The following is a 23,870-nucleotide window of genomic DNA, read 5'->3' as shown; positions in this document are numbered from 1 at the left end:
AAATAGTTTTTAAGCTCTATGTTTCAACAATACCAAGATCAAAGAAAATTTGACCAAAAGTCCATGCTCCAACAGATCAATAAACACAATAATCCTTCTAAAACTCAAACTTAATCTAAAAGAAGTCTTTTGCCTGTGTGCAACATTTCAATCTGTAATGGCGTTTCAATCAGTACAGTGGGTCAATACACTAAACATCTCTGCTCTTAACATCACTTGGGCCCTGTGCCCACCTTTGTGAGGAATATGAGTATGACAAGAAAGAAAAGAATAAAAGCTCAAACTGAGCTTCTTCAGCTAGTACCTAGCAACATTACTAATGACAATGTATTTTCCCAGCGAATGCCATCCATGGAATATCCTACCTAACAATGTGAGCGTTACCTTCAAATGAGGAATGCTCAGAGATCATAGCTATTCTGGCACCAGGTAGGGCAAGGTGTTGTTAGCACCATTGTCCCTTGCTAAGCTGCCCACTGGCTACCCATTTCAAAGCCATACAAGGACAGGATCATGCTCAGAGGCATTCATCAGCTAAGTATAAACAAATACTCGGAGGAGAGGTGAAATGAAAAGGAGATGAATTGCATGTTTACACATCTGCACAGCTTACTACAGAACATATCATTGTAGAAGTCATTCTCCAAAAAACACTTAAATTTCAGCAGCATAGGGTGCTCAAAAGGCATGTTTAAGGTACTTTACTTTATGTAGGAAACTATATTTTTTTCTGCTACTATCTAGACTCTTCGGAACATTGTCAGAATAAATGAAGCATGAGAAGCAGGATGAATTTTGGAAGAGAGAATAATTTAGAAAAGTGGGTATTGAAAATGGTATTTGAAAACCTAAGTTTGATATGGTACTGTATCATTCAGCAAGGAAAAATAGGATCAAAAGACTGGGCAACAAACCAGAATTTAGGAGCAGCAGTTTGTAAGATGAAGAGATATACAGTATGTGTGTGTAGGACACCAGAGAGGATAATGGGGCATAAGTTGTAAAAGGATTGGAAAAAGGATGCATTCTGTAAAAACTAAAGATGGAGCAGCAGCAGAATTTTGAAATAGTATCTGTGTGTTAGCCCAGAGATGCTGAGGAATCAAATACAACATCTGGGGTAGCGATCCCCATGGTTGGGATGCAGTTCACTTTGTCTCTAGCCTGAAGAAGCAGAAATGTGAAGCAAAGGTTAGTCTCCTACTGTCTTTTTCCGCTGAGTCTGAAAGGGCATCAGAAGCAACTGCTCAGTTTTTATACCAATGAATCCCAGAATTCATGGCCTATTCCAAATTATTTATTTCAGACAGTACATGCAGTACTCCCTAGAAAGTGTGTAGATGGAGGAAGTCAAGTCTCCTGCTGTTAGCAGGAGACAGAATCACAGAGTGAGCTACCAAATGACTGGTACAGAAAGCAGATGTCAGTGATAAGGGTTGTTTGTCTTCTGCACCAATCAGAGAACATATGTAAACAGAGAGAAGGTAAAAACCCACAAACTTCTTCTGCCAGCTATTCAAGAGCATGGGGCATTCAACCTTTAAATTGTGTGCTTAAATATTTAAACAGCCTCTAAATTCCCATGGCAAACAAACTCAACTGATTTAATCGCCTTCAATTAAAAAAAAATAGGATGATATTAATGTTATAATTTTACTGACAAGGGAATTAGTCTTGGTTTCTTTCCTTGTATCCCCATCCAAAATCATTAAGGTCCTTTAGATTCTTGGAATGGAATAGTGCTGGCCATGAGTCAAAATATAACACTATCAGTAGATTTATGGACAAAGAAATCACATTATGTGAAATAATATACGTTAAAATAATACTGTCATCATGTCAATAACTTTCATATTGACTTACATATCATTAATTTGCAGCAAATGAGGTATGTCTTTGTTTCAGAAGTGAAGCATGAGCAAGTAATATGGAAGATGTCAATATCATTAAATGAGACTGGGAAATTTTGTACATTTCTAACCAGTCCTGTAATATTAACATCTTCTGTTTCAGATAAAGGTTTTTTTTAGATCAATGTGCTGTAGTATTTTGGCTGGAATAAATGTAGTGTCATGTTAGTTTCTAGAGAAACAGAATGAGACCACCCTTAATGATAGAAGAAACCACTAATAAGACTGGAAAGGATTTTAAAAGTAGATATCACCCATTTTGCGTACACAGAAAATCACATATAAATGGGAAACTCTAGCGTCTGTATCACACCTAGATCTGCTAAGATATCTTTGTTGGTTTTCTGCTACAAGTGTCTTTAGGTTAAGAAAGTTTTGGGGAATACCAAATTGGAATCTAAAGGTAATTATGAGTGAGTGTTGTGTTGTCTCTCAAGCTGCATTATCTGTAAATGTGGTTATATTAGGAAATAATTAAGTTGTAGTACATCTTAATAGTTCACATCTGGATTGAACCTTCCTAGGCCTCAGAGAAAATCAAGTAATGAACAAACAAGAACAAAAGAAGCTAACAGCTGCTCCTGAAAGATGCTTGCAATCTTACTTGACATGGTAATGGGAGAACTATACAATCAAATAAGTAATGAAAAGGAAAAGAAAGAAAAAAAAAATTAAATCCACCTCATAATACATACTCTATTTTCCCCTATATGTCCTAGGGGAAGGTCTTAAGCAGAAGTTACCACTTTTATACATTACTTTTTAACTTTTTCATCAAGAAGTGAACAAGTTCGTTCCCAAAATGACCTTCACATGGAGTATAAGAGATGGTATGGTGCAAAAAGAAGGGTGCATGTGCAGAAAATCAACCCTCATAGCTAGAAGAGGGTGCCTGGAAGATGGCAGCACGTAGTGGAGGCAAATGCAGCCCCGTGCTTAAATGTGTCTGTACAACCACGGTCTCGCCGCACAATGTGCAACGTGCTGCACAGTGCCACCTGAAGGAGCAGTACGGGGAAAGAGGAGATTCACTTATACAGCCACTGTTGGGAGACACTGTTGTGTCCCTGACACTGACAGAGGAAGAAAAGGGTAATATTGATGCATTCATCAATTGAACAAAATTGTTTTGGACTCTGATGATATTAAAAAGTGGTTTCCAGGGAAGCAGGCTGAGATGTCTTCTGTAGAGACACAAATCAGTAGTGAAAAGATTGACTTCTAAGTCACCTTCATAAACCTGAACAGTTAGAGAAAACCTAGGAAATTCCAAAAGAAAAGGAGGTCTGAAATATACTTGAACAAGGTAGGGTTTTCTACTCCTGGTATTAGAAGTAAAATGATAAAAATGGTGCTAAAATAGATAATTGATAACATTATAAATAAATTTTGTTTTCTTCTACTTATGCCCAGCAATATTTCAAAACTAAATATTGTTAATATTAGTATGCAGTTATTGACTTTGAACCTTTAGGCAGCTCTATAATTTTCTGTGTGCTCCTTCTTGCCAGATTTTCTGTGGTTCTACCTACAGACTGAAACCTTTACTATAAGCAAAACAGTGGGGCTACTATTTCCTGTACCAGCTTTTGGCACTCTTTGAAATTGACAAGTGTGATTGACTGGGTTTAGTGATCCCTGGGAAGGCAAGGCAAAGGAGACAAGCTGTGTCGTGCAGCTACAAATGCAGAAGTTACGGAAAGCAGTGTTGGCAGCTTCCCATCACCTCCTTTGCCACTGCTAATGTCTTCCAAGCCGTTCTAGTGTAGGCTATACCCAAGCAGATACAAATTTCAAACTTTTCTGCTTGTGAGTTTTACAGTGCTAGGCCATGCATTACCGCTGTAGGGGATTTAATTTATGCATAAAAACACAGATGTAAGTGAAGAAAGCCATTCTTGGGAATTGCTGAAGAGAAGAAATGTCCTATGTCTGCTATGTGCTTTCCCAGAAATGCCTACCAATTTTTGTTGAGGGTGCTGAGATCTTTGAAAGTGGATCTTCTGGAAGGCTGATGTGTATTTTAAGCAGGTAGATAAATGGTCTGGTGCTGAGACTCAGTGCATTAGGGGTTCTTTTGCCTGCTGTATCTCCATTTTTAAGGTAATCTCTCTCTTTCCAAATATCTTCCTCAGTATCTCTGACTCTATCATCTGCCAACACATAACTCTTATAGCTGGTTCACTTGGTTTCTGTTAAAATTTATGTAATCCATTCTTTTTGGTGGGACCTAGCTGATTTTTGTTAGTTGGAACTTCTTTTCTTTCATGTTTCCATTATCCTATATTACATGCAGCTAAAGAAAGTATTGCCTCAGGTGTTCATTTTTGTGATAAACTTGATCTTCTATGAAATTCTTATTCTGTCTCAAAAGTATTTACTGTTTGGTTTTTGTCGTTTTGTTTTAACCTGTGTGATTGTCACTTTTTTGCTGTTTTCTGGTAGCTTATGACTAGTGAAAATATAAAAACACTTTAAAAACATAAGAAATAACCGAATCTTGAAAATTTCTTTTGAAATAATTGTTTCAGAGGCTGTCTTGAGCACAGCAACCATGAAATGATAGAGTTTTCAGTTTTCAAAGCAGTAAGGAGAGGAGGCAACAGAATTGCCATCTTGTACTTCCAGAGGGCAGACTTTGGCCTGTTTAGAAGACTGATGGACTGAGTCCCTTGAGAGGCAGTCCTGAATGGCAGAGGAGTCCAGAAAGGCTAAACATTCTTCAAGAAAGAAATCTTAAAGGTTCCAGAGTTGTCTGTCCCTATGTGCTGAAAGACGAGCTAACTGAACAGAGAGCTTTGGCTGTAACTTGGGGGGGAAAAAAAGAGTTTGTGACCTTTGTAAGAAGGGGCAGGCAACTCAGGAGCACTACTAAAATGTTGTGAGGTTATGCAGGAAGAAGATTAGAACGGTCAAGGCCCAGCTAGAATTTAATCGTCCTACTACCATAAAGAACAAAAAATGCTTCTATAAACACATGTCCAACAAAAAAGGAGGGCTAAGGAGAATCTTCATCCTTTATTGGATGCAGAGGGAAACATAATGACAAAGGATGAAGAAAAGGCTGCTTCATACTTTCTTCACCTCAATCTTTAATACTACATTTTGAGCTGAAAGACAGGGATGGGAAATGGAACCAAACCCTCATAATGGAAAGGAAAAATGGTCGGTGACCTGCTCCATCACTTAGAAGCTGACAAGTCTGTGAGGGTGGATGGGATCCACATGAGGGTACTGAGGAAGCTGGAAGGAGGATCCAGGGAACTACAGGCCTGTCAGCTTGACCTCAGTGCTGGGGAAGGTCAGGAGCAGATCATCCTGAGTGTCATCATATGGCAGGTACTGAACCTGCATGATCAGGCCCAGTCAGCATATGGGTTTATTAAAAGCAGTTCTTGACTAACCTGATCTCCTTCTAAGACAGGGTTATCCACCTAGTGGATGAGGGAAAGACTGTGGATGTTGTCTACCTGGGCCTTAGTAAAGCCTTTGACACTGTCTCCCTCAGCATTCTTCTGGAAAAGCTGGCAGCCCATGGCTTGGACAGGTTCAGTCTTTGCTGTTAAGAACTGTCTGTATGGCTGGACCCAGAGACGAGTGGTGAATGGAGTTAATCCAGCTGGCAGTTGGCCACTAAGAGGTATTCCCTGGGGTTTAGTATAGGGCGTGTTTAACATTTTTATTGATGATCTGGACAGGGGAATCAAGTGCACCCTCAGTAAGTGCATAGACAACACCAAGTTGCATGGGAATGTCGACTTGCTGAGGGTAGGAAAGCTGTGCAGAGGGATCAGGACAGGCTGAATTGATGGGCTGAGGCCAGTGGTAAGATGTTCTACGAAGCCAAGTGGTGGATTGTGTACTTGGATCACAACAACCGCAGGCAGTGCTACAGGTTGGGGGCAGAGTGGCTGGACAGCTGCCTGGCAGAAAAGGATGAGGCTGATGGTCAGCAGTGACTGAACATGAGCCAGCTGTGCCAAGATGGCCAAGAAGGCCAGTGGTAGCCTGGCCTACATCAGCAGTAGTGTGGCCAGCAGGACCTGGGCAGCAATCATCCATCCCCCTGTGCTTAGCACTGGCGAGGCTGTCCAGTTTTGGGCCCCTCACTATAAGAAAGATATTGAAGTGTTGGGGCGTGTCTAGAGAAGGGCAGCAGAGATGGTGAAGGGTCTAGAGTACAAGTCCTGTGAAGGGTGGCTGAGGGAGCTCGGGCTGTTTGGCCTGGAGAAAAGGAGGCTCAGGGTAGACTTTCTCTCTCTACAACTGCCTGAAAGGTAGGTGTAGTGAGGTGGGAGCTGGTCTCCTCTCCTGGGTAACAAGTGATGCAATGAGAGGAAATGGCCTCAAGTTGAGCCAGCAGAGCCTTAGATTGAATATTAGGAAAAAGTTCCTCAGCAAAAGGGTTATCAAGCATTAGGACAGACTGCCTAGGCAAACAATGGAGTTACCCTCCCTAGAGGTATTGAAAGACATGTAGTTGTGTTAGTTATGGATGCGGTTTAGTGATGGACTTGGGAGTGCCGAGTTAATGGTTTGACTCAATGATCTTAGAGGTCTTTTCCAGCTTAACTGATTCCATGATTTTATTCTCGTATTTCAGCTAAATAAAAGTTCTAAGGGTTCTGTTTCCTTGTAAACTTGGTTTGGTTTTTTTAATACCTTTCATAGCCGTTCAGGTGAGGCACCTGCTATCATTTCAGGTCTTCATTATTTAAAATTTGGTAGATACAGTGACCGGAAGTAAATTCATTATCAGAAAAGAGCTCTTTCATTTATTCAATCTACTGGAAAAACTTGAAAGTGCTACATAGTTGGATGATATTTAAAGGCCAGTGCTTAATTCTATGTTGTACAAAACAGCTTTTTGACATGTGTTTCTTTGATTTCTGAAAAGTAAATAGGTAAAATAGAAAATTTTAAAAGAAAGGATTTTCCTGGAGGTTTCATTTTCCCTCCTTTGAAATGTCCTTTATGTCCTTAGTGGGTTCTATGACCTGTCTTTTCATTAGAAATACCGTAAGTCTTTAATTACTTCTTTGTGCTGTTGAGATATGCTTTTCCCTGCAAGGTTTTGTACTGAGCATCAGGCTAGCATTGTCATGTATCCTGATATAATTATGTACTCAAAGGTAAATATTTCAAATTAATTTTAAGAATTCATTTTCATCAGTTCTGAATAGCACACTCAACTAATTTAATCAGAAAGATAAAGGTAATTATGTCATGAAATCTAACTGTTTCCAGATTCTTGTTTGGATGTGTGATAGTTAAAATGAATGGAAGGTCATGTCCTGCCAAAATACCATGCAATGATATTTCAGATATGAAAATTTGAAATATAATAATGTCTTGTTCTTTGCTAAGCACTAGTGGCAATAATATATCCATGGGTGAGTCAGCACAGGCAGACATCCAGGACAACCGCAAATCCAAAGCTAAAATTTATTTCTGTTTCCTCACTAACAGGAGTCCCTGCAACAGTGCCCAAGCAAAGGTGCACAATCATGGCTAAAATTTGTAAAACCAGTGTTATGATGTCAAATACTATTTAGCAGTGTGTCTAAAGTCCTAAATAAGAATAAATAACTATTTCAAGTGGCAATATATTTAACTTGCCTTAAAACTTGAATGTGTTTTTGTTTAAATATAGATTTATAGAAAGCATAAATACAAAATTTAAAATGGTGTGTAAGTACATCTGGAGCATATAGAGAAACTTGGCTTTCTAGATCTGTTATGGTACTACAGGACTTGTCCATGTTTTAATGTAGGTCATTAATGATGAGAGAAAAATGCTGATACCTTCCATGATATCGGGGGAAATGGGAGGCTGTAATAGGGTCATAGGTTTTTTATGTATTTGAACTCCAGCTTGTCTCTAACAGAACAAACCAGTGTCATTGGGATAATCCTGGTTTTTAAACCATGAAGTGGATGATTGTGTTTCATTAATTCATCCAAGAAAGAAATTGGGTGATGGAGCCTGGGTTTCACATGGAGACAAAGAATTTTCCACTTCCAAGCTGAGTCCAGAGAGCCCATTCAGTTTCAAACCTATCAAACTCCACTACTGATTCGGAGTGGACAGGTGGTGATATTCTGAAGAATAGGTGCATATATAATGACCTGAAAAAAAAAAATTCCTTTTGTAATCAACTCATAAACTTTGAGTTGCTTCTTGTCTTGATACCAAAGGCAGTTCTGCCTCATCTGCCAAACAACCAAATTGTTCTGCATGGGACCTTAAAAGGGATTCAAGAAAAAAAAGGAAAAAGGGGAAGGGGAAGGGGAAAAAAAAAAAAAAAGAAAGAGAAAAGAAAGGTCCAGGTTATTGAGATGAGGTGATGAGGATTTCCACCACAGGAGCTCTATCTCTAGTTTATCAAGGGAACTTGGGCTCTGTCTGACTTAATTGAAAATCTTACCTCTTTTGAAGAGCTATGCAGTACAAGCTCTTATCCCAGAAAGAGGAGCTAGAAAGAAAAAATGGAGGGACAGGGGGGCAGAAGAAGGAAAATAAAAATAATGTAAAATTAAAATAAATAGGGACGATTCAAACTTTCTAAACTTAGAAGAGACCAACAGCAGATTTTTTTTATCTAAACTTAGCACAAGTTCTGAATTTTAAATTTGGCATGCTGAGGTGTTGGGTGTGTCAGAAATGAGAGAGGCAGAAAGACCTTCCTGGAAATGATGCATGTGAGAACTCAGACTCCATCTTATGCTTGTATCCATCAGTCCCTCTTTTTTTTACACTATTCAGAAATGCCTATATCTAAAAAAAAAAAAAAAAGGACTTAAATAAACTCCAGATTAGTTGCTTGATTTAGATAATCTTTAAGAATATTGCCAAACTCAGTAAAAAGCCTTTGCTGAAAAAAAATGCACCACTTTATCTACTACCTGCCTTCAAATACAAACTTCATAAAAAGACAAAATAGAAAAAGATTTTGCAAGCATGTCAGCAAATATGAATCCTGCTGCTAAAGTCTGATTGCTTGCTATTCTTGTTTCACACTCGCTTCATGAAAAGGTTGAAACCGTTTAAAAGCTGGAACTGATGAACCTATACATAAATGATTAGGAATGCTCTGCTAATAATTTCCAGTAAAACTCATCACTGAGTTTCCTTAGGAGCACGTCAGCCTCTGCTTTGAATGCTACTTAGACTTGTAAAACCTTTTATTGAACACTCCACTTATTCTCAAAAATAAATTGTCCAAGTCAATTCTGTTAATACTGTCACAGATTGGCTTTTTCATTGTGGATTGTATCAGCCTCTTCAGTGATTGCCTGTTGTCTTGGCAGAAAGATGCATTTTGACTGTTACTGTCTGCCAGTGACAATTTTTCCCTTAATTTAGGAATTCCTCCTTCTCATGGAGGCCAGCTGGAAGCAGCTAACACATTACAGCAACTTCCTCAGCTGTTGGCCTTGGGAATATGTATTCTCTCCAGAATATATATCTTTGGAAGGGAACAGAAAGAAGGAATCTTGGGTAGCGGGTGTGCATGCCAAGTGTAAGGATTGTTATATTTAACACATAGGTTTCTGTCCTTGAAATTATGTCTAAAAGAAGTTCAAAAGTAGGACAAAATTCAAACCACAGGGTAGTTAGATTTTTTTTTTTTTTTTTGAAAGAAAAAAAAGAGATTTTAAAGAATAGCTGTTAACTATCTTTGCACAGGGATTTTTTGTAATCTTTAACAGGAATGGTTTACATGTCTTGCTGCTTGAATGGTTTGACAGTATCTTTAGGACTGTGTCCAAAATGTACAGATTAACAGCCACATAAAAACCCCCTCTGGCTGTGTATTAGAACATTTAGTCTAAACCTACAAATAAAGTTGTCCTACGGGAATTTTTGCTAATCAGCTACATGGCCTTAAAGTGTAGGTCATCTGAACAGTGAGAAGTAAAATGCAATTAACCCCCACAAAAATGAAGTATTGCATGTGTAGGACTGACATTTTGGAGATAGAGTGGGTGGGAAGAAGAACTATAGAAATGTATTCTTCCTTCACTACTAATAAAATCTGTCGGTTTAAGTTAACCTGAGACGTGCTAAATTAATGAAATTGCTACATATTGGTTTGGAGTGGGCATTTTCTGTAAATCTTTAAGCTGTAATCTTAAATCTGTAAGCTTTACCTTTAGATATAAATATATATAGATAGATATGTATATATATAAGCACATAAAAATGCAAGCTAGTAGCAGTTTTGACAGATAAATTTATTTCTGATTGAATTCACTGCTTCATATGTAAAAGTGAAAATATTTTTATTTCTTTGAAATGGAAAGCTTTGTTAGAGTTTTAAACATGGAAATTCCAGAAATATGCAGAAGCTATACAGCTTCAACTACTGTCGTGGTTTAGCATTTTTAGTTAAAGAAGGCTCCATCAGCCACGGAAGTGATTCTTTTGCAAAGAGGTGCTTACAGCTTCCTCTACACCCAATAGAACCAATCAATTGGCTAGTTTGAATATTGGCAACTTTTTTTAGCCACTTAAGAAGCTTGACACACCTCTGTGATCCACATTTAAGAATGAACAAAGCCCGGGAAAGCTCTCTTGCTTCGGGCTTTCAGACAGGTAACTGGGGGGGCCCGCAGCGCGGCCCAGCGGGGCCAGGCTGGGCCCTGCTCAGCACGGCCCGGCCAGGTCAGCCGTGGTGCGGCTTGGCTGAGATCTCAGCCGCTTCTGCTCGCTGGACACCCAGTGCAGCCCCTCAGTGCGGGCGGGGCCGGCTGGGCGACAGCCACCCCGGAGCCTCGTGGCCCTGTTCCACCCGCGGCCCTGCTCCTGCCGGCGGCCCCGCGGCGCGGCTCGGCCAGGCCGGGCCTCGCCCAGTGAGGCCGAGATTCATCTGAGGCGCTGCCGGCAAAGAGCGTGTGGCCAACAGCGATAAGGGAATTCCAGCTGCGGGGCCGGGTGAGATTCACCCTTGTAGTGTTGTAAGCTGCCTCCAGAACAGATGAAGCCTGCAGACATCAATCCTCTCTCAAGTCAAAAGAAAAGGAAAGGTGAAGGCGTGTGAAGAAAACGCCATAAAGACACCAAAGTCAGTGAAGAAGGAAGAGCTGAAACCCCGAGAGAGGAGAAAGAGGAGATGCTTCAAACCTAGAGGCTGAAATTCCTTTGTAAGGCTAGGGTGATGGACTATGATACATCAGAGTACCCACTGTAATTTCATGAAAGCATGGGGGGTGGAGCGTTCAAACTGCAATTGTGAGCAAAAGTACCTGTGCTGAAATAAGCAAATGATGAAGTCGCTGTGATTTGATGAGAAGCTTGAACAGAGAGAGACAAAAATGATGAAGACCCTTGCTCCCAGGGAAGAAGAAGACCTCTGTTCCTAGAGATGAAGATACTCCCAGAGACAGGGGAAGAGAACCTTTGCTTCTGAACAGCTCAATCTTAAAATGGTACCCTCAAAAGCAGTTGTGGGGAAAACTGTAAGATGAGGGAAGGAACTCTCACATGCAAGCAGAGAACCAACCCGGGCGGCTGTCTTGCTGTGACATTGAAGCCATGAGAGAACTGTTTCTTGTGGAGATGTCTCCATACCATGAGCAAGAGAGACTCTTCTCCCTAAGTGAACTGAAAAAAAGAGATTATTATAGAGGTGGTAGACTGACTGAAGAAATCTCAAGGGTTGTCTTTTTACATTGTCAGTGGGAGAAGGGAGAAAGGTGGGGGGGGGGAGAAGTGTTTTGAAAGTTTAGTTTGGCTTTTTTTCTTTCTGTTAGGTCTGTTAATAAACTTCTTTATATGCTTTTAAGTTTTGTTCCTGCTTTGCTTTCTCCTAATTCTTATCTCACAGAAGCCAAATAAGTAAGTAATGCATATTTTGAACCAAACCACTACAACTACATACCACAAGCAGTACCTAAAATGCAACAGCTGCACATCCAGTGAAAGGTATTTACCTCAGATTCAATATTTGCAGTGAGATAAATCCAAAGGTGAGGCAAGCTTGGGAGGCAGTTTTGGAAGAGTCTGCTTCAGCTAGAATGTAAAATGAGGGTCAGAGCTGTTGCTCTGAAGGTACATCTGGCTGATCTGCAGAAGCTGAGGTGTCTCCTAGTTAAGTCAGACAAAGTATGTATCTTTTCAGGATAAAGAAGAAAAATATTATGAACTACTTCTCCAATATTCAGTGTCTTCTCTCAGTTGTGACAGCAGTTGGCTGATGTGTTTGCAAAACAAGTTCATGTTTAAGGCCACTTCATGGAGACAGAAACCTCACTGTTTGCCTGTGTAGCTAGCAAGCGCACTGCTAAATGCCTGCTGCTTTCCCTATTTCATACTGTTTCATATTACTTTGAATATGGGATAATATAGATATGGCAAAAAGATACTTTTTTTCTGGCTTCCAGTCAGTAGAATTCTTAATTTTGAAGTCAGACACTGCCGCTGCTGCTGCTGCTGCTGTATCAATAGAAGAGCACAGCATGCCTATCGGATCCCTCATTGATTTTTAAATCCCAGCTGTGTGAAAAAATCTTGCTTTACTTACATACTGACTAAGTTGAGTTTAAATGTTTTGGATTGCAAATCACTGTGGTAGCCCTGCCTCTTCTCAATGTTCCCCAAACATCTTAAAAGACTTAATAAGTTCCCATTCTTTCAAAATAAGAATAAAGGGACTGTTAAAATTTAGTGCATTTCTGTGGTGAGAAAAGAAGATAGACCACTAATTACTTTATTTCCTGCTTTGCCACAGGTTTCCTATATGAACTGAGACATTTCATTTAATCATCCTTTGATGTCAGTTTCTTTGTCTAAAGTTGTGATATTAAAAAGTAGGTAAAGCAAGGCTAAAATTAAATGTTTGCAGTGTCTCTACATCTTTGGATGGAAAACTACATTGTAATGCTTCACAACACTCTTTGAAATACCTCACCAAGGCCAGTAGAGGCTCAGTTATCAAAAGGATATTAATTTTCCAATTAAGATTTTAATGCCAAAATCTTCTGCCTAGAAACTCAGCGCCTAAACACTGATTAGCCAAGAGAGATCTGTCTGTTAGGTGTTCTGTCAGCTGCAGTCACAACAAACTTTCAGGCCAGAGCTCGTCTGATGGAGTGATGTGACTGCTGCCAGAATGCTCTCCACAAAGGCACCTGCCTACATGATTTGTTTGGCATTATCAATTAGCAGATAAACCACTGGAGCCCATGTTATTAGCAAAAGTCTAGTGTTTCAAATCCCATTCTCCTCTCCAGTACTCCAGATGGCTGGATTGCACCTACTCACTCTAGGATATCCAAAGGTTAAAGGGCAGATAAGTGTTTTTTGAGATCTTGTGTACCAGGTCCACCTGCCCATGTCCTCCTCCTTTGTAGATGACAAAAGGAATACCACAAGCTCAGACATCCTCTAACTTTGGTTGAAAAACATGCAAATCTTCTACTGAAGGGAAAAATTGTAATACTGTGTACAATACTACTCTAAATTAAGACCACTATGGTAACATTTAAAGATTATCTTATTATTAGACATCTTCAACATATTAGCTTCATCATATCTCCTTCATTTTCCCTTTACTCTCACTTTTTTTTTCTTTTTGTGTCATAGTTTTAATTTTGTCTTTTCTTTCCCCTTTGTTAATTTTGCTATTCCATTGTCTCAATTTTAATTTCATTAAAATATTCCAAAAATAAATATCTCTGACATCATGACGAGAGGAATTTAAGGAGTGGCCAGAATTTTGACAAGACTAAAATCTGTGTTCCGTCTGCTATTGGGGATAAAATTCGTCTAGGTATATGTGTGATTTTTCTTGTTGACCATGTGCATAATGTTTGCTATTATAGGAATTCAGATTATTTCTAGCTGCACAGAGAAAAGGCAGAGAATTCCAGAAAAAGAGTTCTGTTGAGAGGCTTTTCTCATACAATTTTACAGCAGTATACTAAATTTAAAGTTGATAGCATACTTTGAAAATTCTTCAGTACTAACTGATTTCCCTTCTCTAAACCATATATTTGTTCATGTGTTAAACTGTGGTTGATACTGGATAGACAACTATGTATTGTTAATTTAATATCTTTACATGCTGTCCTCATGGAGGCTGTATCTGATTAACTCAGCAAGGTACAGTTCTGTATTGACTCACTGAGAACAGAAGCAAAATCAAGTCCACTTGCTGCCTTTATAAAATGCCAGTGTTTGATTTCATGTGGTTACAAGTTCAGTCCCTTCTGAAAACCTCCAAGTGCATATCTTAGTCTCTTGTACCTCTCTTGAGCTCAAGAGAGGTACAAGAGACTAGGATATACACTCTTGATGTACATTTTGGGACGCAAGCCCTCTATTTCCTATTTAGCATGTGTAAATCTTTCTTCCAAGTAACAGTGTTTAAAGTGTCACTCAAAAGCATACAGATAACAAAACCAAAGGGTAAAAACTTGTTTAGTATTTCCAGTAGTCAAGGTTTATTCATACTTTGCAGAATACTACTCCATCTCCATCTTGAGACAGGATGGGTGGGAAACATTTCTTGTTATAGCACCTTCTCCTTGTCTGTCTCATTTCAGGTTTTTTTTCAGCTGCTTCTTGAAGCCTTGCAAGGAAATACATTCTGAACGTCTATGTAATTAAAATTATTTAGAAAAACACTTTCACTATTATGTGGCAAAATTTTCAGCCTGAGCTCTTAGATTATTCATTACAAGAAATTGATTAGTATTTGAAGATGTTCTCTATAGTACATTTCTCTAAAACTTGGTGAAATGTGTGGGCACTTAAGTCAAAATCATTAGAGAGTAGGAGGAAATTCCAATATGTAATTCCTTAATAGATTTGTAGTTAAAGCAATAGCATGTGTCAATACACACAAAAGTAATTCATGTCTTAGGAAATTTTGTTCACATAAAGTCAGAGAAGGGGAAAGCATGTTTTGTTTTGGTGGGGTTTTTTTTTGTTGTTTGGAATAGGTTTTCTAAGCATCTGTGCAGCACTGTTCAAGTTTTCACTCTAATATATTACATTACTGTGATAGAAGTAGAGTATTGCCATTGTTACAGTGCTCAGTTGTTTCATTTCTTACCTCATTCTCTGTGGCACCAAGATGGCAAGATTAGTTAAAGGCCAGGCATCATGTCTCACGCTGAGTTATATCTGTGAGATATCTGTGAAAACATGAAGATATGATGCAAAGACAGGAGGCATACACTCTGCTCGGCAGAAGGAGCATCTTTGCTGTGGTTAATTAATGGCTTTATTAAAAATTCTTCTCTCAGCTCGTATCTGTGAATTTTTTTTCCATCACTTTAACCTCTAATAAGAGTAAATTAGTATACATGTACAAGAGAGTAGCCTTTGCTTCCTTCAGGCACATTGCTGTATTTGAGTTTCATCACAGGCTCTATAAAATGGGCTTTGATAGCAACTGGATGCGGGAATGAGTCCTTCAATTAATACTGCTAATTTATTTGTGCTTTGAAAATTGATTTTCATTTAGCTAACTCAATATAATGCAGAAATCTTGGAATTTGGAAGAAGCAGCCACTGAATTCACCTGGACTGGCATTTCATGTTCATGATTACAGGCAAAAATACCTTTCCACTGAATGTGTCTTCTGTGTGTTCCAGTGCTCCGTCACCTGTGGCAAAGGAATGCAGTCTCGAGTCATCCAGTGCATGCACAAGATCACGGGGAGGCATGGCAATGAATGCTTTTCTTCAGAAAAGCCTGCAGCTTACAGACCCTGTCATCTCCATCCATGCAACGAGAAAATTAATGTTAACACAATAACATCACCCAGGTTAGGTAAGCAGTCAAAAATGACAAATCTCTTTTCAGTTCTTTCTCTTCATACAGTAATGATGATCCCTGTTTAAAAACAGAAGGCTAGGACTCAGGAGATAATCAGGAGATTTAAATTCTGTGCAGAGACTGATCTTCCTGCCTTAGTTTTTGAGCATGTACAGCAGAGACTGCAACTAAGAATGGTGAATGGTTTTGTTATCCAAGGAAGGAACTTACTATGAGACTGTATGGTATTATGGGAACAAAGCATCCCATATGAAAATATATTTATATTAGAGACACTATAAATATATATGTTTATATATTTATATATTCACCGATTCGATTTTATCAAACCTTTCTAAAGTGAGAAAATACCTTCTTTCCGGTTTAAAAAATCTGCAAACTGTGTTCTCTTGATGTTTGTGAGATCAAGGAGGCCTTTATTTGTTTCTCAAATACAATCAGCTCTTTCCACTTGTCTTTAGTTCAAATGTCTACATCTATGCCTGATGTATTAGGATGTGTGAAAGAAAATTAGTTTGAATGAAGAGATTTGCTGTACCTGGCAGAACTTAGGTCTCTGTTGTTCTTAAGCAAATTATGTTATTGTGTAACTACAGAGATGTTAATTCTGGTAGTTTTTATTTCCTAGTGCATTGCTGATGATGATTACCATTAGTTCTCCTAATCGTTAATTTGCATCTTGAGCATGACAAGAATATTCAAAGGCTTGCTGTAAGACAGCACACCCTTTCCAGCTGATTTTTTTAGAGCCCTTATTAAGATAAAGCTTCCTATTCAATAGATTACTCCCACATGGAAAACAAGACTGGCATTTCAGACTATATGCAATTCTTCTGTTAAGACAGTGAAGGGTATTTCTCTTTCAGGTTTTTAACCTTTAAACATTTCTGTGCAGTAGTTATTGTTTCAATTTGCTGTTGCTTATGGCCCTCTCCTTGCTATTTCACTATTTGAAGATTCCTCCTTGTACTTTAGCTTTCTCTGTTCAGCCGGTCTTTCAGAAGCAAGGTGCCATTGCCCCATCATTGATGATTTTCCTCTGGTGAGGTTATATAAGCAGCTTTGTGTCACAGAGTCCAGTGAATCAGAAAGAATCACAGAAAAAATACAGCGTCAATTAAAATTTGACTTAATGTGAAGTGCAAGGAAAAAAAAAAAGATTTGGCTATGTTGTCCTCACGGAATGGATTATGTGGTACTGATATTAGTAATCTACAGGTCAATGTCATCCAGCATGGAGTCAGAATCCAAACCAGTAGAAACCTTAATATCTCCAGAATACATAATGCAATGCTTCTCTTCAGTGTATTGATAATTTTGGCCTCCCATTCCATCATATCATGCAGTATAGATGTTTTGATTTGGGGGTAGGGCTAGTGAAAGCTTAAGGGGATTGTGCCACCAGCTCTTTTAAAAATTCTCTTCTACTAGAATAGGAGATTAACTCAAATCTGAAATTGAGTTATTTTCTCAGTTCAGTGTTTGTGATGGGTTTTGGACAATATCTTGTTCTTGTGCCCTGCTTTTCACTGGGTTCCCATTTTAATTCCATGTGTGTGGTACAGCTTGTATAACTAAATGTGCAAAGTTACAGCTTTAGTACCATGGTCTGTCTATGATAAACTGTGTAAGAGGCATTATAAGTGAAACAAGGCAGAAAGATGAGCTCTACTCTCGCATGAGAAGACAGCTGCATGACATTAAACTAATTAAGTTCAATGCAACTTAATCCAATTTGCAAATAAAGCTGGCCTTAAAAATTTTTTATGTTGAATATATTGACAACAGGAGGATGAGGGGGATTCTTTCTTTTGTTAAATATCTACGTCTATTACCCTTTCTCTTCCCCAGATACACTTCTTGTGCCCTTGTCTCTTTTGCTACCTGGTTCTTCACCAGTAAAGGCAACAGTAATTTTTATTTGATTTTGCTGTTGTTGTTTCACAGCTGCTTTAACATTCAAGTGCCTGGGAGACCAGTGGCCTGTGTACTGCAGAGTGATAAGAGAGAAGAACCTCTGTCAAGACATGAGGTGGTATCAGCGATGCTGCGAGACATGCAGGGACTTTTATGCGCAAAAAATGCAAAAAAAGAGTTGACCTCTGTCAGGCTGGCTGGCTGTCAGCTCTCTGCAATCTTGTTATTTATAAACACACACACACCCACACGTGCTTTTTCAGACCAAATATTATCAGATGACATATAATTTAATCAAATTAATTTATTTTTGCCTGCCAGACATCCTTAATGGTTTTGGTTACACAGCCAACATGTTTTATCTTCTGACATTTTCATAATTAATTTTTATATGAACACTTTTGGTTACATTTATCAGAATTTTTAAAAAATAGTAACTAGTATTTTGAATGTTTATTTTCAGTAAGGTCATCTGTTGCAAAAAAGTCGTGTTATCTTGAATTTATTTTAATTTAGCTGAATAGTTTTGTTGTATATGGAAATAAAGACCTTTTAAATTTTATTATATTTTTGGCATTTGGAGTCAGAATGATCTTGTATTTTTTGCAACAGATGTCGAAGTGAACAAGCTAACATTATTAAACAGGTTATTACAGAATGTATTGTGAAATTAGTTCATTTGATTTAGAAACATACTGAAGGGGATATTCTACTGTAACTTATAACATATTATAAACAAGAAAATTAAAATAGCTAAGTAGAGATTTTGATCATTCTCATGGACACATACTTGAACACAAGTATTAAATCAATGAAACACTGTAGAGATTTACACTGAATCACTGTTGCACTGTTTGAGGTAGTGTAGAGAAATGCAGTCCTAGAACTTGTACCATCCTATGAATCCACGTCTGTAGTGTTTTAACATGTCACTTAATTTTAAAAGTTTTGAAACAAAAAACCCATGCCCCTCTATACCTTTGTGTGTCCTTTTGCAGATTTACAAATGGAAGAGTCCTTTCTCCTGCCACTTGTATGAATTAATCTGTTAAACATTCTCAGTTTTCTGTTGATGATTTAGAAAATAGCTTTGTAATACTACTTTAGTTTTATCTTTGTCTAATGAAAAAGTCTTTATAAAAATTAAATGTTTTACAGTTTTGTGAAACATTATGAAACAGCTAAGATTTTCCTTATGAGAAAATATTGTACATGATTCACATGATTTTTACATTTTCAATAAAAAGTAAAGCTTCTTTTGTTATTTTAATTTTTCTTTTTTTTGGGTATCTGTGTCTGATAGATTAATCCATTGAGCCCTGCATCACAGCAGGTACAGCTACAGTACGAGTACCTTCTCTGCCTCTTGACTTAGGCACCGCTCTGCAGCTGCAGACAGACATGTCACTCTGTGAGCCTTTATATATATGGGGAATGTTGAGAATAACAGAGTAACATTTCATGGAGAGGCAGTTATTTATTTCAGGTGAGTGCTATAGCCACTGAACTTGGCAAGTGGTCAGCTGTAGGTCTTCTGCCCACATTTTGTGATACAAGCCTTTAAGTATGCTCTGAAAATATGTAGGAGAGCAAAACCTAAAGGCAAGACAGCTGGAGAAATAAGTCAGAAAGGCATAATATTTTCTACTCAGAGCAAAAAGGGAATGCATCTTTCTTTAAGTGATTGCTCCTTTTCATTCTCCGCAAAGAATCTACTGTATAGATGTGATGTAGATATCCACACAGTTTAATAAACTGAGGCCCCCAGTCAAGACTGTGATTCTGTCCAGAGAGAATACTTAGATGCAGTCTTAACTCCCATTGAAATGAACATCTGTGTTTCAAATAGCTGTACTATCAAAATCTTTGGCTTGGCATCTTACTGCTCTGCATTCAAAAACTGCAACTTTAATGAGGTGCTAGTATATAATTTTAAATAAAATATCTTCTGGTTTTGAAAAATAAAAAAAAGAAAAATAACATCGACATAATGGAATGTTATATTTTGTATAATTAAAATACACAGAATATTCAGTTGCTCTTGGGCATAACTCCTTAATGTCACAGACATGCATTTGAAAGTCTTAATAGAATTATTGTAGTTGGCAGGCAAAAGAAACAATTATTATTTTAAATTTTCTTCTTACTTAGCACCAGATATTGGTAATACTCCTGCACTCACTTGAATCACAATTGAAAATCAAGCAAAAAAAAAGATGCCTCCAGACTAGGGGTCAGAGGAAATTTTTTTATCAGCCGGTGATATTATCCTCACAGTTCTAAATGTTTATGCTCTGCTGATTTTGAATATTTCACTAAGAAGAATGTCATCTTAATCACAAAATTTAAAAAGTGAGTTTTAAATCTGCCTGTATCTGTCAAAAACAGATGAGTGACTTCTGCTGAAATCATCCTCCCATCACCTCTGTAAGAACATCATAAAAGGAAAGTACTTTTGATTGGGAGTCAGGGGTGGAAAGTTGTGGTCTGAAATGATGTTTTTTTAAAATCTAATGAGTAAAATCAGGATGTTATAGTGCTGATAACTCTGGTTCTGATTCCTTTAGCATCTGTTGTACAAAACTATTAGTTAAATGTGTGTGAGTGATTTTGAAGCAGTTTTGTGTCTAAATAGCAAATATACCTCTTCCTTCTCTGCATGAATTTTAAAACAAGTTTATTTTACTGCTTTATTATATTCTATCATCATTCAGAGGAGCAGTACAGACCAAAATTCCCCTTTGATCAGAAAATTACAAGGACATTCTGAAAATGTGCCCAGGCTATGGCTTGAGCCACAGCATGCTGTGAGGAGGGCAGGCATATGCCAACCCTGCAGAGCTTTTCCATAGACCTCGTGGCAGCAGGCAGCCCTTTCCAGCTGTGTTCAGGCAATCCATAGCCTTATGCAGGCATGGACAGTCCAGAGTTTACTAGGTTTTTTTTAATTTGTTCTTTCTTTTTCAACACCCATCCCTCTGCATTAATATGTTTTCCTTCCAGCCTGATGGATATGTAACAGTTCAACAAATTAGTGTTAAATCAGTCAAGTTCAGCTGGCGTGTAAAGGTGAAATTCACTCTTAGCTAAGGACTAGAGGAGGCCTCTCTGCTAATTAAAAACCACTTAGACTCTATTTTGTTGGATTAAGTGGGATTTAAGTGGTACACAGGGTTTGTGCTAGGCTGGTTCACAGCAGGCTTACTTCCTCCTCCCACATATGTGCTGGCCAGCTAGAGTAGTGACCAAAAGTTACAATAGCTACCACCTGTCATAACTTTCTTAAAGAAACACCTGAATTTTAATTGCATTGTCATTTATTCTGAAGGGAAATTGCTGCTTTGTTCTGGAGGAAGTGGGTTTCATTTTGGGTTGTCTGGGATTTTTTCCATTCAGTTTTCATTATCTTCTTCAGTGACAGAAGGTATGACAGCAGCCATTTGTATATTCTAAAAATATACTAAAAATAGAAATCTTGCCTGCATCATGAGACCAGTGGAGGCCCTAAAACCTAACAGATCAATTGTAAAAAGAAAACTTGATACACTCATTTAAAGAGCTCTGTAAAAAAGGTATGCAAACTAATAGAAAAGGAACTTGAAAAACATCCAAACCAGGAAGCCAAATGGGGAGACGGTGGGACCATCTGATAACACAGGGGTGAAAGGGACAGTCAGGAATGATAAAGCTATGAAAGAGAAGTTCAGTAAATTACTTTTGTTGGCCTTTCCAGATGAAAGGTCGCAGGGTTCCTTACAGCAGAGATGTCAGAGAAGTTGGATCAAGCTGAAAGAAATACACAGTAAAGTAAGACCAATTAAGTATGTTATATGCTAGCAGTATTTAGGGTGGCAGTCACCTGAGAATACTGGAAGAACACAACAGGGAAATTTGTATCAGAGCCACCTGCCATGGTGCCTAAGCTGTCGTTGTAAAGAGTCACTCTGCCAGAGGACTGGGAGACTGCAGTATAATTACTGCCTGTAGAAGAGGCAGCCCCTTGACCTACAGATTAGGGAGTCTTGAGTTCCTTTCCTAGTGCCATAGTAGCCAACAAAAAAAAAGTAAGATCCCTGGGCACCTGGATAAGCATGGGCTCTTGGGTGAGAGTCAGCATGGCTTCAGTTGTGAACAGAGCAAAGAGGATCTGCTGGACACAGAAATCTCTGACAAAGTTCAGTATTACAGGATATTCAGCAAACTGCATTCACACAGGACAACAGAAGCAATCTTTATGGCTTGAAAGGATTAAAGGATTGGAAGCAAAATGGTCATCTTTCAGGATGGGGAGAAGTCAGTGGTATGGTTCCCTAAGGGATTAGGTTTTTTGGCATTTTCATCCATGGCATGAGGACGAGTAAAAACTAAGTTCTCCATCTCCACAGGTGACATTAAGCTCTACTGGTTAACTCCTGCCTCAATTGGCAAGAAACATAAAACTGAGTGGTTAGACAAGACATTAGCTGAAAAACTATGATGTAGTTAAATGTCAAGTATTATAGCTATGAAAAATAGCCTGAACCATTCCTATGAGATACTGAACTTGCAACTGGCAGTCATAGAAGTGAAGAAAAATCACGGCATCGTTTGTTTCTGTGGTCTGAAGTTACTAGCTCCACGAGAGTTACTAACTGCTATGAGAATAGCAGGGAAAAAAGCACCAAAACCTGAGGGATGTTGTCAGAAGAGAAGACATAATTTTTCCCATTTTTGGAACTGGTGTAACCACAACATAAACATTGCTTTCATTTATGGTTGCTGTATTCTTATGAAAAATCTAGTGGAATTACAGTGTAACACATTGAAAATGGAAAATAAACGAGCAAGGAGATAGACTAGATGGTTTATGAGATGAGATTAAAAAAGTTGGTAATTCAGATAGAAAAGAAAGAGACTGAGATAATTATAGGTTAAAAAAATCCTGAATGGATAAACTACATGGGGATCTCTTCTTAAAACTTTGCAGTACTGCAAAGAGCGCACCATGATATGTCTAGTATGGAAATTAATTTAAAAGACATAAAAGTAAGCAATTTAGGCAGATGGTCATGAGGTTCTGAAGCTTGCTTCTGAAGGAGGTACTATCAGAAAAGCTGAAAAGCAGTTAGATGGCTTTATAGACAACAAGTTTATAAATAAATAATAAAAAAGCCTGGGAAATAGATACTTCAGCCAAAAAAAAAAAAAAAAAAAAGTATGTCTTCTGAGGGACTAGAAGAATGAACAGCAGAAAGTAGCCAGGTATACACTGTCTCCCTAAACAGCATTTGTTCTTGCCCTTTTTAAACAGAGTGATAGATCCTGGGACTGGGAGAGGTCTGACATAGTGAGATGTCTTTTATGTTCCTATGTCTAATGAAGCAGTGTTGGTATGTAAATTCACACAGGCGCACACCACATCTTAGGCTACAGTAGCACAGAACCCCTGTGTTTTGAGAGATACTGGAAAGCCTATGTTTAAGAAGTCATGGTTGTATATACCCACATACTTTAGAACAAAAATAATTACTGTCATAGCTCTGCACAGTGAAAAAGTGAGAACACTGTGTCATGGTAAGTCTAAGACATCATCTTCATGGTAATCCCTATGGTACACTGGAAAGGTGCATTAGTGTTTCAGGGCTTCATTAGACAGGGGAGACATAGTTGTAAATGTAGCAGCAGGTTCCCCACATCCACTCAGAAACACAGTCACTACTGTCTCTTTTGTGGCTGCTTCGCAGATACTTATTTGACCGTCTGCTTGAAAGGTGCCAGAATAATAATTTTAAACAGATATGCTGTAAAATAATCTCCAAAAAAAGCAAGGAAAAATTACGAGCTTTCTAAGTAAATAAGGAGTTTAACTTACAAGTATATCCAAGTATTCATTTATTACTTTAGGATTTAAAAAATGTTTTACTATTTTTAGTTCATTTTTATATTTCAGCTATTTTCTGTGTGGTAAATAAATTGGTTTGATTCTGTGGTCTAAGGACAGGGCTAAAAGTTTTGTGATGTCTTAATTCTCAGCAAAATTTGATTCAGAATAGGTTTTCCTGGATGTCAAGCAGTGAACTTTCAAAAGCTTTTCCTTCATGACAGTGTCATCAAAATGAAACACATCCTAGAAAAACATTAATATTTAAGAAAAGGTTAAAATAAAAATGAGGCGGCTATTTTTGCTAGTTATGCATAGAGGCCATAATGAGAAGGGTAATTTCATTAGCTGAAAGTCAAAAGGACTTAAGAATCATAAAACGATTATGAAAAT

The 23,870-nt window shown here is 38.2% G+C and overlaps 1 protein-coding gene across 1 annotated transcript in view; it reads left to right on the top strand.

Annotated features, from left to right (window-relative positions):
• ADAMTS19 (ADAM metallopeptidase with thrombospondin type 1 motif 19) overlaps nucleotides 1-18,821 on the top strand; it is a 135,718-nt gene extending 116,897 nt beyond the window's left edge. Inside the window, exons 22-23 of the mRNA XM_069002224.1 lie at nucleotides 15,517-15,694; nucleotides 17,648-18,821. Coding sequence (XP_068858325.1) covers nucleotides 15,517-15,694; nucleotides 17,648-17,799 — 330 coding nt within the window. The 3' untranslated portion in view covers nucleotides 17,800-18,821. The remainder of the gene's footprint in view (nucleotides 1-15,516; nucleotides 15,695-17,647) is intronic.
• The last annotated feature ends 5,049 nt before the right edge of the window (nucleotides 18,822-23,870 follow it).

This window comes from Aphelocoma coerulescens (genome assembly GCF_041296385.1).
Source record: "Aphelocoma coerulescens isolate FSJ_1873_10779 chromosome Z unlocalized genomic scaffold, UR_Acoe_1.0 ChrZ, whole genome shotgun sequence".
NCBI lineage: Eukaryota > Metazoa > Chordata > Aves > Passeriformes > Corvidae > Aphelocoma > Aphelocoma coerulescens.
Note: the sequence above shows the minus strand (reverse complement) of the source record. Positions and strands in the feature narration are given on the sequence as shown.